Consider the following 14934-nt stretch of genomic DNA (forward strand, 5'->3'; position numbering starts at 1 on the left):
TTGATCCAGTGACCAAGAGGTACATTGATCTCTGATTTGTGGTTAAACACAAAACTTTGATGAGAGAATGTAAAAACTTTTACATGTGAATGCAAACATAGGTCTTTTTTTCATATGGCAATTGAAATGTGCTCATAATTTCTCACTGTAATCTGTCTCTTCCACAAATACTAAAGGGTTCAACTGGGAGTATATGGGTTTAAAATCAACAGTACATGAAGTATATCATACTATTAAGTGACATTTGTAAAGAAAAGGATTTGATTTTTTAAAATTTCTACCTGACACACAAAGCAGCAGGATGAAGAGTCAATAATAAGACACTGAAATGAATGTTCGTATGGTTTATTGAATAAAGCAGTTTGAATCTTTGATGTCTGATCAGAAACCTGAATAATGAATAGCAAGACACTAGTCTTTTCAAAACAAGTGTTTTTTATTTAGTCTTTTCACTGTCATACCGTATTGAATGCAGGATGTCAGCTACATCTATATAAGCCTAATGACTTTTCCCGCCAAGTGTGTAGGCGTAATGGAGGATGCCGCCTTCCTTCAGGAAGCAGCTGTGCTTGTGGGTTCCCACCTTTATCTGTCTCTGGCAGACTCCCAGCAAGTCATCGAAGAGCAAGTCGCTGTCATGAACCTCAAGCCTCAGCACATCATTCTCCTTGGCCTTGAAGTGGACGAACTCCTCCTCCCACCAGGGGTTTGAGTCGTCATTGCGGACGGACGTCTCACCTAGATTGGCTGAGCCACAAAACACCTTGACGTAGCCATCAGTGGTTCCCAAGATGTTAGAGGGAAGATCACTGGCCCGCAGGTTAAACAGCTTCAGCTGAGCCTCAGCCACTGTCAGACTGCACAGCACCAGCAGGAGGCAGGAAAGACTGCAGGCCATGGCTATGAGAGAGGACAACAAATCCATACACTTTGTGTTTTACTTTTAAATTACCCAGCAATGAATTAGACAGTTTGTGTGTCTTAAGCTAACAAGCTAGTTAGGCAGTATCCCCTGTGGGGTTCTCAAGGATCAGTCTTCCATGATACTTGCTTCCTCTTGGTCAAATCATTCAAAATTATATTTTCTTTGACTATTACATGACACTCAATTGTCTCCCTTTGTAACTAAACCATCAGTGTGATTAAAACACACTTTGAGACTGTTTTGGGGCAACCATTGAACATCAATATTGGACAGTTGTGCAAAACCCTGAATTACGTTTTTTAAAATTCTTCATTTCTACAATAACTGCACATAGCAACTGCAGTATGGTTAGGTGATAAAAAAGAATAGGAATTGCAGTTTTAGTGGGATGTGAACTCTAATCTCATTTCAGATGTGCTGCACGTCCTGACTGACAAACCATTACTTTCTATCTTACTACATAAAGGACACACTACTTTTGTATCCGCACTAAATGCTGGTTGAAATTGTAAGGTGTGGAATCATCCATTAAGCAACTGGGAGGGATACTGGTCTGGTCAATCATATGTAAGGTTGGATGGCTTGTGATAAAACCACCACTAAAAGCCTGTGTCCTTAACCTTTTTTGTTTGTTTGTGATATAAACAAAGAGAACTATAAAAATTCCCAGAGAAAGTTAAGAGACCTTTATCTCATTATTGTAGGAATGTTTTAAAACAGGCCTGTTTATGAAATATACAGTTTAAGATGGAAGTTTATTGTTTTTCCTTGAGTGAATACATGACACACTGATCCACAACTACTATTCAATAGTTGGAAACCTCTGGGAGTCACTAGTCCTATAAAATTATTTTAATATGTTAAATTAAGGAAATGCACAAAAAATAGTCCAGTTCAACATCTAATTGCACTCCTCACATGGGACAGTATAAATTTGGATGCATATTAAAATCACAAATGCTAACAACAACAGTAGAACAAAGTTATCAAGACCAAATACAGAAACATTAAAAATAGGACTGTTGTCAGTGTCCTCACTCCACATGTTAACACTCACTGAGTTCTCAGAGGTTGCATCATCCTCCGTGGAAGTGAGTGTGAAACTTCAGCCTGATAACAGCTGTATTTGTTCACTTTGTTGTTATCTTGAATCTTTCCAAAGACATGTTTACAGTGTGGACACTGCCTTTAAGTTTTAACTCATTTGTTTCTAGTACTGTTACAGTGTCACGGTCCACTGTCATATAATTTATTAATCTACTATGTCCAATATTTTCCACGTGTTACCCATCAATGCTTAATGTTAGGTATTACTCTTAAAGCCTTAATTTTGAAATTTTCTGTGACTGAGGCTGAGGAGAAAAATGGACATGAAAGGCACAAACACATACAGCACATTTACAGTCAGGATGAGATTTGTTATAACATTTTTAAGGACAGAAATGGAAAATAGTGTAAAACAAACAGGGCTTAAGTGTTGCTTAATGACCTTTCTTACATCGAAATTGAAATTTACTTCCATTATTGGGAGATGTTGAGTGCTGTAAGTTTTGATTAGAATAAGAACAATAAATATTTTTCAAACCTATAAAACAAACATAAGAAAGATAAAATTATGGCAAAAATATTAAAAAATGAATGTATATACAAAATAACAATGAAAAAATATTGAGTGAGTGGGAAAACCTTAAAGACACAAAGAAGATGCAAAGATATTTCACAATAAGTAGAGAGAGCAAAAGCATATGGAGAATAACCAGTTGAAAATGAAAGTTTTGTTTCAGTTCGACAAAAGATAATTAAGCAACTTTTTGTGTCTATTTATTCTTTTTTCTCATCATCTTTATTCATAAAATTATTATTATTATTATTATTATTATTTGCAAGTGCCCTTCACATGGAATTACTTTAACTTTATTATTTATTATTAAACGTTCTCATTCTTTTTATTCCTTCCTTGACAGTGCCCAAACACAGGGAGGGCCCATAAAAAGATTTTGAAATTTAAAATTAAGCCATTACTGTTGGCTGCACAATTACTCCAGCTGACTGTTTCTTGTATCAAAGCAATATTAGAGCCTCTGAGGGCCCCTCCTGCAGTAGAGCGGATAAAACTAGTCTCCAAACATGTAATGCTGATGCTGAGAACATCAGGTGAACTTGAAGATATCATGTAATTTAAAAAAAAGTCACATCAGGCTGCCAAAAGAGAAAAGAAAGAAAACAATCATAGGGAAATCAGCTGTGGACAACATTCTTGTGAACACAGTGATTCAGAATGGATTAATACAAGCATGTCATGTGACTGGCTAATATGACAATTATCTTGCTGATAAATTAAACAGCAAAGGCCTCAGTTTAAAAAAACAGGTCCATCATCACCATCCTCTCGTGTTGTCAAAAGTCATTTCAAGCTGTCGTTTGCAGCAGTTTGCACTAAAAAGAGATTTGCAACACTAGCATGAAGTAATCTGTTTCATTGTATGTTCTTAGTATTATACAATACGACAGGATTTTAAGTTGATGTAATGTAATGCACTGTACTATAACATAGTACAATGTTTAACTTCTGAAATATGATCAGTTTACTATAATGTTTGGATCAGTTTTACATTATCTTTTACAAACATTACTGATGTAGATAAACCTCTGGCAGCATCAGAAAAGCTTGGTAACTTCCTGTATTACAGTAAAAAACACAGGACTAGAATCTCTGAAGTTTTATTATTCTGCTTCTATGTTGCAACAGACTGAGTGAGTACTACAATTCATCTTAATTCTGCAAATAAAACATGATTCCAGTGAAGTTTTTAATGATGAAATGCAGTCAGACAGTTAGTCTTAAAATGAAGACCTAAAGAACTGAAAGAAATGTTCTATAAATGTGTGAAACTTTACGATGAAAGATTCATGCAATATTTATGCAGAGAGCTCAGACTGTGCAGACTTTCTTATAGTAAATGATTATCCCGATAACCACTCCAGATGCATGTGTTTACTTGTTGATTCAGTTATGTGTACAGGTGTGACAGTGGATGTATTGAAAGGGGAAGGTGAACTCTACAAGGCTCAGATTTTTGTGTTACATCACTGTTCCTTGTTAAGCCATTTTAACATAACTCTAATAGAATGTCCATGAGGATCAAATGCATTAAAAACTTTTCCCTGGCTGTTTGTGTGCACAGTCCAACTTCTTCTGAATTCAACTAAAACAAGACAGTCTTCTCAAAGGGAAAAAAGGAAAAACATTGCATAAGGATAATTACAGGTCTTTGTCATGCAATTAATGAAGTTATGATTGTGTCTACCATGTGTAACATGCTGCTACCACAATGCAGTAACAAAACATCAAAATATCAGCAACAAAGCAGGCAAATTATGGCAGTTTATGAAGGAGAGAGTTGCTTGATCAGTGGTCATGAGGAGCCTTTTGTTTTTGTTTTTTTTACAAAGGGGGAATACATTTTGTCAAGGACAAAGAACATATGTCAATTTGAAGAAATGAAAGCACAAAAACTAGACTGAGCAAAATTAGAAGATATGAAAGTCATACCTGTAGTCGTGATGCTTTGTCTCTCATCACGCTGCTCACTGTTCCATATGTATTTAAAGGCCAGCAGAGCTCATATCAACTTCATCACACCCTCCCACAACACACTGACAAAACAACCTGCTACACTCTCAGCATTACATAATGTGACAAGGTGAGATCTTCTGGCTTGACTGTGTTTGTTCCATATACCTGATCCAATATCTGATTTGAGGATAGTACTTGTATAGCCCCTAATCACTGGTGCATTCTCAAGAGCTTCACATTACTAGGAAGGACTTACATTAAGCAAGAAAGCAATATGGCAACCCCTCAAGGAAGCGAGGACAAATGTCCAGAAAACTTTCAGGAGCTGTGGTAAGGACCACATAAGCAGGGGAAAGTGATGAATGTGTCTGTGGTAGACTCATGTAGACGAGTGTTCATGTGAACAGAGCGGCATACAGGATGTTAATTTGCATTTTTTTAAAAAAAAATAAGACTCTGTTTAAAACTATAATGACCAGCTGTTTTAGGAAATTAAACATTACTCAAACAGGAGGAAATAGTGCATTTGTTGGGGACTATTTTCAGTGGTGGATTAATCTACATTTGGTGTTCTAGTGAGTGTTTTTGGCAGCAGGGCTTTGGGATGGAGTCAAAAATATGAAAGTATCACTTTAATGATGCAAACCTAGAACTCATGTCCACAGTTAGCTTTACCCAAACCTGTCGCCAGACATAATAATGATATTTGACAATTCTGCAAAGTGCTCAATTTGATGACAATAGTTCTTATGTTCTATACTCATCCATCCATGTATTACCTATACCTGCTTATCCTTTGCAGGGTCATATGTTCTGCGTTGCTACATAAACAGCACACTGCTTCCTTCATGAGGTACAGAATTGTCCAATATGGGCATAAATCATAAAATGTGTAGAGTCTTCTCTGATATTTACTTAGGGAAAAATTATCCTGAGAGTTTTAACAGTGATGTGTGCATGTCATGTATAAACAACCAACATTCAAGGATTGGGAAATGTGTAGCAAAAGGGCAAAACATTTAATTTTACTGGAATTCTCCCATTGTTGTACCCTGTTCTTATTTTTTCTATTTGTTTGCAAAAGCTTGTGAGATGTTTATAAGGAATCAATGAAACTAAGCTCTGTCTCAAGCAGATAGGTAGTAAACTCAAATACCATAGTGTCTGGGTTTCACTCCCACAATGTGATCATTTAATATATTGTTAATAACAATAGCAGTCAATATAGATTTTGGTTGTTGCAGCACAGTTTATTTCTTTTGGAAACAGGGACAAATAGCCATGGGACAAAGGCACCAGAATAAGGTTCATTGATTAAAACAGACAGTTTTGATCTTGGTGAGTTTGACTATTTGTGTACACAGATCTTAAATGATGAATCACTGGGGACACACAACAAATAAACACTCACAGATAGTCTCTTAGAAATCATACAAGATTCTTCAGAACCAGTCTGAGGGAGATTCAAGCTGCATGTTAAAGGCCAAATGTCAGATACATCTATAAGTGCTTATTGGCTGTATTCAAGCAAGGGTGTAGGCATAATGGAGGCTGCCGCCTTCCTCCAGGACACACTCGTGCTCATGGGTTCCCTGCTTGATCTGCCTCTGGCAGACTCCCAGCAGGTCATCAAAGACCATGTCGTGGTCATAAACCTCGAGCCTGAGCACGTAATTCTGCTGGGCCTCATAGTAGGAAAACTCTTCATCCCACCAGGGGTTGGCATTGTTGTGACGGATGGATGTCATGCCCAGAGTGGCTGAGCCACAAAACACCTTGACGTAGCCGTCTGTGACTCCAAATATGTCAGAGGGAAGACCACTGGCCCGCAGGTTAAACACCTTCAGCTGAGCTTCAGCCACAGTTAAACCACACAGGACCAGCAGGAGGAGGGAAAGACTGGAGGCCATGTTTCACAGCAGGCTATGGAGGGGAAACAACAAATAACAATACGTTATATTGTAGGCAGATCGGATTTAAATTTAATGTCACATTAGTGCTAATTACTAGTGTTTTTTAAACTACCTGACCCTTATCTAACAGACATTTTGCAGACAATCCACAAGTGGGAAGGGGCATCATTCCTTTTAGCCAATCTACCACTTGGTCATCCTGACAAAAATTCTGTTCCTTTCTCTTTATCTTTATAAAGAGATGTTGTCGCTATCTTAAGAAAGAGAAAACTTACATTGTTTTCGTAAGGATAAGCCTGCTGTTACTCTACACTTCTCACTGTCTGTGCCTACTTTCAAAATAAAGTGACCAAACTGGAGCAGTCCGATATTAACAAACAGATCCACAACTGTCTCTTTTGATTATTTTAATAGATTATTTAATAGAAAGTTTTCACCAGAAGTCTTACGTCAGTATTGTGTCGGCCTTGACGCTAGATGACTGTTGACATCGGTGTTTGCACTGCCCTCCAGTGGTCACCATGAGGAACAGTGCTAATATCAGTAAAACTGTTAAAGGATAAGGCTGCTGTTGTTCTTAATTTTCTTACTGTCAACAAATCCCATTAAAGATTCTATATGTAAGAATCAGAAATTCCTTCTAATTAGTGACAACAGTAGCCGTAAAGTGAGCAGCAGTCAGTATCCTGTTGCTCACGTGCGTGCTCGTACTCAGTCAGTGCTAGTGAGCAGCAGCGTAAGACTATTGCAGATGATGTCTTTTTCCTCACTTACACTTCTCATAATAACATAAAGGATCTTTAACGTTGTGTTTTGCACCGTTTTAGCAAAGCATCTCTCACTCCCAGTCAGTCAGTCCTGTCAGCCCCTGTTTGTTGTTTAAAATAGTTATAGTTTAAAAAAAAAGTCTCAGTAATTTCCTAAAACAGCAGGTCTCTGTAGTTTTTAACAAACATTACTCAGACAGAAGGAAACTATTTTCAGTGGTGGATTAATCTACATTTAGTGCTTCAGTGAGTATTTCTGGCAGCAGGACGGTGTATGTGGGAGATGGATATATTTATTGTCCCAATAGGGGAAATTTGTTTCCACAGTGCATTATGCGTTATAGGCACCTTCAGAACATAGATAGATACATTAATAGACACACACACACACACACACACACAAACACACAAACACACACACACACACACACACACACACACACACACACACACACACACACAATTCCATTACATACATTCAGACAAAAAGACTAATAGATAGTGTTGTATTGTGATTAGTGGGCAATGTAATTTAAAACCACTGTAGCAGAGGAAATAAAACCTCTAAAAAGTTCCTTTTTCCATCTAATTGGGAATCAAGTCATGTTCAAAATGTTATATTATTCTTCACAGGAAAGCATGTTTTACCATCCTTTGTCCTTTAACCTTGCTATCTTTATAGGAATAATGTTTTACACTTATATCTCATTACATTTGACACTTCTCCAAGATCCATTTCTGAGGCTGTACTGTTATACTGTTTGGCTGGTGAATTTACAGATGGAGGTCACTATTTATACCATTGTGCAACAATAAAACTCCCCAGTGAAACCCAGGCTTGTGAAGTTGTTTTAGTGTTGATTTACAAAAATGTTACTACTAACAAAATATTTATTTTTAATACAAACATAGAAAAAATGAATGATTTAAACCTTTTATAAAATATCATTGCACATTGGAAATATTAATAGCATAAACCAGTGACAACTGGGCCTATAAGACAACTGCCCATAGATTGGAAAAAGTGAGGGGTGGTGATAAACTGATGGAAGCTATATTTGATAATACTTTAATGTACTTTGATGGAGACTTGCTTTTCTTTTCTTCACTATTACTGAGGAATTAAAATTATAATTATTCTCTGTTCTTTTTAGGTTTAGCTTCAGTTAAAGAAGGAAAAGATCATTTTTATACCAATAATTGTTATAAACCTATCTAATGAAAGTTGTGATCAAGGTGCATAATGGGAAGTGTAGGATCCAGTGTTATTGGAGCTTGACTACTCGTACTAACCGCTAATAGTCAGAATATATCAGCCTTTGCTGCTTCCTGCTGCTTTAACCATTCATTTTTAATCTGTCTCCTGTGTGTCCTCCAACTTTATGAAAGTGCAATACTAAATGTAATTACTAAATTTAATTAAAGGCCAGTATTTAACATGTAACTAAAACCCTATGAAACAGAATTGCTTGTGCAATTTCAGGTGTGCCGATATTGAAACCATGAAGTTTAAATTAGAGAAACATTACAAATAGGAGGGCTACTGTGGAAAGTAAATGTTGCACCTCCCACTGTCACTTAAAAAAACGAACAGCTCGTCTCCTTAAAGATAACACAAACCTTCATAGTGACCTTAGTGACTTTATATCAGTCATCTTTACACACACCATCTGTTGAGTGAGACTTTGAGGAGATGTTACATCACCCTCATTGAAGGCCAGTGTGAAAATTTAGCTTGATAACAGCTGCATTTGTTTTCCTTTCACAGTTCTGTTCTACTTACACCTATGATATCTCGCAGACATTTGATACACTTATAAAGTTTCTTAAGAGAAATAGCTAAATTCAGAAACACATTTTGCAGTATATAGTGCATTACTGTAAAAAGGGGATATTTTTTCAAGTGTAGTTTGATTTTCCAACAGTCATTAACTTTATATTCAAACACTATCATAACTCCATTATCAGCCCAAAAATCTGCACAAACTGTACTTTTAAACAGCTTGCCAATTAGTTTATTTGTTGAGGTATGAACATATTTTAAGCAATAGATTTTCTGATTGTTTTATTTAGTAATTTTGAAATCTGTTCTTTATCTCACAGTGGTTAAATCTTCTAACAAAACAGGTAACTCTGGAACAAAACTCTACCCTACAACAAAAGCAATCTGACCAATTCAGTGAAAAGTATTCAAAACTTCTTAAATCTCTTGAGTTGCCGGTGTGCCAATGCCACAATGACCTCAAACAAACAACATCCATGTACATTCACATATAGGACCATGTGCACACACAATCTTGCAAACATACATGCACTCTAAAGAGTGTATGTATGTTTGGTTTGGGGGGCTTGAGGGGCTGGAGTGGTCTGGGACAGCTTGGAGTCAGAGGACCTGATCCCAGCTAAGTCCCTCTCCAAATAGAAAGATGCTCCTCAGACCCAGTTGAACAGACCCCTCCTATAGGGGTGGGGGCTGTTCTAAAGGGGATCTGACCTCCAACAGACCAACCACCTCCTACAGGCCTGGTGATAGGATAAAGCAGGTGAGAGCAAAGAAAACAAGGAAGAGGAGAAGGGGGAAAGAGCTAAAAATTAAGAATCTAAAAAAGGGATAAAACAGGCAAACAAAATTGAAAGAAAATTCTGCCCACATTCTGCCCTGACCCAGCTGTCCTGACCTGAACCACCCTCGATCCACCCCAGCACCCACCTCCTTGTCCTTGGACCCCAACCAGAGATGCCCTCCCAGAGCATTTTATTTTAGCAATGTGATTGTTTGCTTTCTTTTTCTCTCAAAAAAGCAAAAAAGTAAAAAAATAAATAAATAAAAAGAAGAGAAGAAAAGAAACACAACTCACTGAAGAGAGGTACAAAAAAACCTAAAAAAAAAAAAAAAAAACACCTACTAATCTCTTTATACATTGTTCAGTTACATGTAAATATCATTCAAATTAGGTGTACATATCAAGTTTTATCAAGAATTGCTTTCAAGTGCCTGAACCTTTTTATTAGTGGATTTGTTTATCAATATGTAAAATCTTAAATCCCTCTTTTTACTGCCCAGATAAATATCAATTAGTTAATAATACTTTTACAAATTACAACATTTTAAGACCTTGTACTGCAGCCTGGAATACATTTTTAACACCACTTTATCAACCAAAGTAATAGTATGAATGATGCAGCAGCAGTCAAAGTACTTGTAGTTGTAGTAATAGAGCGGCAGCATTAGGATTAGTGCAGTAGTTGTAACAATACACATAGCAATGTGTAACATTGTAGCAACAGTAGGTAAATATTGTCTGAATAAGTGATGACAGATAACTTAAAGGGGGATCGTTGACATCAGCAATGACCTAAGCAATGAGAAGTTAAAATGGAAAAACTCCAGTGTGCAAGTCTTACCTTTAGTCTTGATGCCTTGTTTGTCATCTCTCCGTCTTCTGCTCCATGTTTTTAAAGGCCAGCAGAGCTCGTATCAGTTTGATAAAAACCTCTTGTAAATACCTTACTAAAGCACAAGCTGCTACATTCTCAGCATTACGCAATAAGACAGAAATAGAGTGACTTTCGGGAATTGTGACCCTTGGTTACCTCATTCAGTAATGATGAGAAGACAGCACACAAATTCTCAATTCAAATTTGCTTTACTTGGCATGACCATAATTGTGCCCTAATGTAATAATAATAATATGAAGACAAAATTGTCTTGTTGTTTGGTGAGAATTTGGCATGACGGTTGTAAGTAATTGTAAGACGTAAAGGTGCACTCATCAATATTTTGATATTACCAAGGGGGAAAATGGCTATGTGTAATGTGGAAGGTGTTTCCTGCTTGTCCTGCTGCCCCCAAGTGGCCAAAAAATGAAGTATTGCCGTTTTTTTCATGAAACCATGTATGGAGAAAATAAATAACTTTTGGACTTTTGCTATTGTTAGATTCCTATTAATTATTAAAATTCATTATTAAAGATGTAAAAAAATATATTTTGCACCAGAGGAAATGAGGTCATTATAATCAAAATAGTTTATTCCTTTCGGAGGAAGAATTGTTTGCAAAGTAGACATTTTGGAACGAGGGTTGTGCCAAAGGACAGTTCATTGAGTATTGAATGAAACAGGTTTGTCCTCTGAGGATCATGAAAATCATCAGTAAACTTTGAGGCAAACCGAGGAGCAGGTCTCTGTGGTCCGCACACCCCCAACTCCAAACATTTATATGTTTTATATTGCTACCTTTATGTTTGGTCCACCTCTGTTTACACATTTGACAGGCAATAGAAAGACAAAAGTGAAATTGTTTTTTTCTTCTTTTTTTGATGATTATGATTTCATCCATAAAGAGCTGTTTGTTATTAACAGTTTTCTGATGTAGAGACCAACCTGCAAATGTTCATACCAAAGTCATGTCAGTAGTATGTGTATTAATAATAAACACTGTTATAAACCAACTTAAACCCTCTTTACATGTAATACATTCTAATAAACAGTTCTGCAAGCAACAACTGTAAATGTATTCGTCCCCATTCATCTATTGACTTAGCAGTGAACAAGCCTTTTTATGTTTTCCCCAAAAGTCCTAACTTAAATTTAAATTGTTGTACTTAAATTGTTTTTTACATCAAAAAATTTTTTTACAAATAGTTTGTGAGAGTTTTCCAGTGTAGAAAGTTCAAATTATATGTACTCGACACACCTACTTGGTTAGGTTTAGGCAAGAGCAGGGTTAGGGTTAGGGTTAGGAGTCAGTGGGATGTGTCTTGTAGCATGCTGTTACAGTGACAACACTGTAACAGTGTAGTAAAGTGGGTGTGTTGTACAGGTCTGTATTATAAGAGCTGGATACCAGACTGAAAATGGTGCCCATTCAGTCCAGTAAGATAAAATTAAAAAATGTGTTTAGCTCCATGAGAGAGATGCAAAAATAGGAAGAAAAATTAAAAAAAAAAAAAAAAAAAAAAACAGGAAAAAAACATACATATGCACACACACACACACACACACACACACACACACACACACACACACACACTCAAAAGAATGATCTGATCAGGCATAATACTGAAGAGTTTGCATAAATTAATCATTCTGGTTAATTTTTTTTTTGTTACAGGTTTTTAAATGTGACAGTGTTTGAAGATATATGCTTAGATCTCTTTGTTTAAATATAATATACAATGGTAACTTCTTCAAGAATTTCATTTTATGAATGTAAAATTTTGCTAAAATAATGAGCAAATTAATTACATATTGCTCATTGCTGACATACTGTTCATTGTATATTCTTCATTCAACAATTAGGATTGTTGAAATCATGTTCTTTAAGTAAAATATCCCTACCAAAAGATTTTAAGATCCAACTGAAAATCAGTCAAAAATATTGTCACATGTACACACTGAATAAACAGATGTTCTAGCATTTCCACCACATAATTACAAAAAGAACATTTGTCTTCTATATTAGGGACATATTTACAAATGATGGAATTTATGTATGATTTTAAATAAAAGTTCTTTGATTTTGTTGGGCAACACATATATTTGTAGGGGAGAGTAAATACAGTGTTCCATATTCTACTATCAAGAGCTCAGTCTGTTCATTTATGTTTAACAGACATTATTATTATATTATATGTAGAATTTTTGTCAACGATGGAAATGCCATCAACAGTAATGTTTTAATTGGCTAAAGTAACAATGTCATATGTATTTGAGCTGCAACATGATAAACATATATTGCCAGTTGATAGTGCATTAATTACAGTACTATGCTCACTTTGGGAGACAGGAACACTGTACTTTTCTATAAAACCTTCAAATGAATACAGAAGCTGTTTTACAGGCAAATGTTAACACTACTTTTATATTTTTTCAGGGCCAAAAAATTATGAACCAAATAGTTTTACCAAAATAAACGATATAAAAACAACTACAGGATCTAGGAAAAAAGTCTCAGTGTTTTATCAAATGAATGTCAAAGATGGAAGAAATAAAAGACAGAGCTCAGACAAACATAATCAGGTACATTACTGAATGAGTACAGTTTTGCAGTATGCCAGAGAATTTGAGCATGAACCAAACGTTTTTATGTAATAACTCATATGCTTTGAAAAATGTGCATAAAATCCACAGTAGACACTCAGATCGTGTAGTGAAGGTGTGGAGTGGCATTGGAGCAGCAGGTGGAGGGAGGTTTGAATTCAGGGACGGTTGTGAGAATTTACATCGGGTTTTGACTTGTTACATTACATTTTTGACTTTGGATTTGCGGACACTTGTACTTGGTTATTGTAGGTTTGAATCTTGAGAGGAATATTGTGCAGGTTTATCAACCCATGGCCTGTATAGGTCCAGAACAATATTCTTGCAGGGTTCCTTAAAAACTCTGGCAGGATGGCCAGGAATGAGACAAATGAGGGTAGCAACAGCATGGAGTTTAGCGAGGAAGTTACAGTGATAAGAGGAGAGATTAAGAGTAGGAAGAGCTGGTCACAGGGAGGAAAAGTGGATGTAAGAGAAAGAAAAAAGATGCAGCTAGCTTAGGTAGATTGGAAAATGAAGGAAGTGAAGGTGAGGAGAGGGACCTGAAGGCTGAAGGGGATGTATAGAAAATTGATCCACTTAAATTAACGAAAATCATTAGAGGGCAAGTTGAGGAAACATGTGAAGGTGTTAGGAGATGGAAGTTTGCTAATAGGATGTAGTACTGAAGTGCAGATGGAGAAGACTAAGAAAGTGATAAATGTTGGAAACATTAAAGTGTCTGGGGTTGTTAGAGTTGGAGAATGAAGGTTCAATGGGTGCAAGGGGGTGATTTCTTGAATTCCCCTCAGTGTTAACATGAGTGAATTAATGGAGAACCTGAGAGTGAGGAATAGCTTGGTTAAGAGAGTAAAAAGAATGACAAGGGGAGTAGAGAAAAAGGAGACTGAAACAATCCTGGTAGAGTTTGAGGAAAAGGTGTTTCTGAAGGAGCTATATTTTGGATTTTTAAAATACAGTGTAAGAGAATACATACCTAAACCTATCCAGAGTTTCAACTGCCAAGAGTTTAGAAATGTGGCCAGAGTGTGTGAAGGAAAGAGAAGATGCGCTAGGTGTGGTGGGGAGCCTGAGTATGGTAAATGTGGAGATGGAGTGGGACCAAAGTGCTGCAAATGCGGAGTTATAGTGTTGCTTACTGGGGATGTGAAGCATTGAGACGGGTTGGAGGTGTTACAGCAGTCAAGATGGCAGGACAGAAAAAAGAGAATGGAAAGAGACGATGCAGCAAAGCACAAGTGGCAGCAAAAGAACAAGATGAGAAGAATGCATGCATAGAGAAGAAGAAATTGCAGGAGTGATAAATGCAACAGCTGAGATTAAATCTAAAACTGGAGGGAAGGAGAGGCAGAAAGATAACCAAATCTGAAAATTTGGGGACACTAAGGAGAAAGGAAAATGCTGAGGATGAACGAAATGTACTATTTAACATGGGAGAATTAAGTAGGGCACTGGCTAAAATTGGGAAGATTGCACCAGGGAAAGATGAAATATGCTACACCATGTTGAAACATTTAAACATTCTTCAACACTGAAGAAGTTGTTAATGTTATTTAATAAAGTGTGGGAAGTAGGAAGAGTCCTGGGGGCTGGAGGGAGGTGATAATTATTCCGATAAGGAAACCTGGGAAGGATGCCAACAAACTACAGGCCTATTGTCTTGACATCACATGTCTATAAATTGATGAAGCAGATGATCAATGAGAGGTT

The 14934-nt window shown here is 36.6% G+C and overlaps 2 protein-coding genes across 2 annotated transcripts; both read right to left on the minus strand.

The window, feature by feature from the left end:
• Positions 1-329: 329 nt before the first annotated feature.
• On the minus strand, positions 330-4581 carry LOC137171957 (perforin-1-like). Its single transcript, XM_067576185.1, has 2 exons — positions 4479-4581; positions 330-900 (listed from the first exon to the last, which is right to left on the minus strand). Exon 2 carries the CDS (start codon positions 896-898, stop codon positions 500-502), a length of 399 nt encoding a protein of 132 aa, XP_067432286.1. The 5' UTR covers positions 899-900; positions 4479-4581; the 3' UTR covers positions 330-499.
• A 1150-nt stretch (positions 4582-5731) lies between these two features.
• Positions 5732-10670, minus strand: LOC137171966 (perforin-1-like). Its single transcript, XM_067576198.1, has 2 exons — positions 10588-10670; positions 5732-6425 (listed from the first exon to the last, which is right to left on the minus strand). Exon 2 carries the CDS (start codon positions 6410-6412, stop codon positions 6026-6028), a length of 387 nt encoding a protein of 128 aa, XP_067432299.1. The 5' UTR covers positions 6413-6425; positions 10588-10670; the 3' UTR covers positions 5732-6025.
• Between the last annotated feature and the right edge of the window lie 4264 nt (positions 10671-14934).

This window comes from Thunnus thynnus, chromosome 2 (genome assembly GCF_963924715.1).
Source record: "Thunnus thynnus chromosome 2, fThuThy2.1, whole genome shotgun sequence".
Classification (NCBI taxonomy): domain Eukaryota; kingdom Metazoa; phylum Chordata; class Actinopteri; order Scombriformes; family Scombridae; genus Thunnus; species Thunnus thynnus.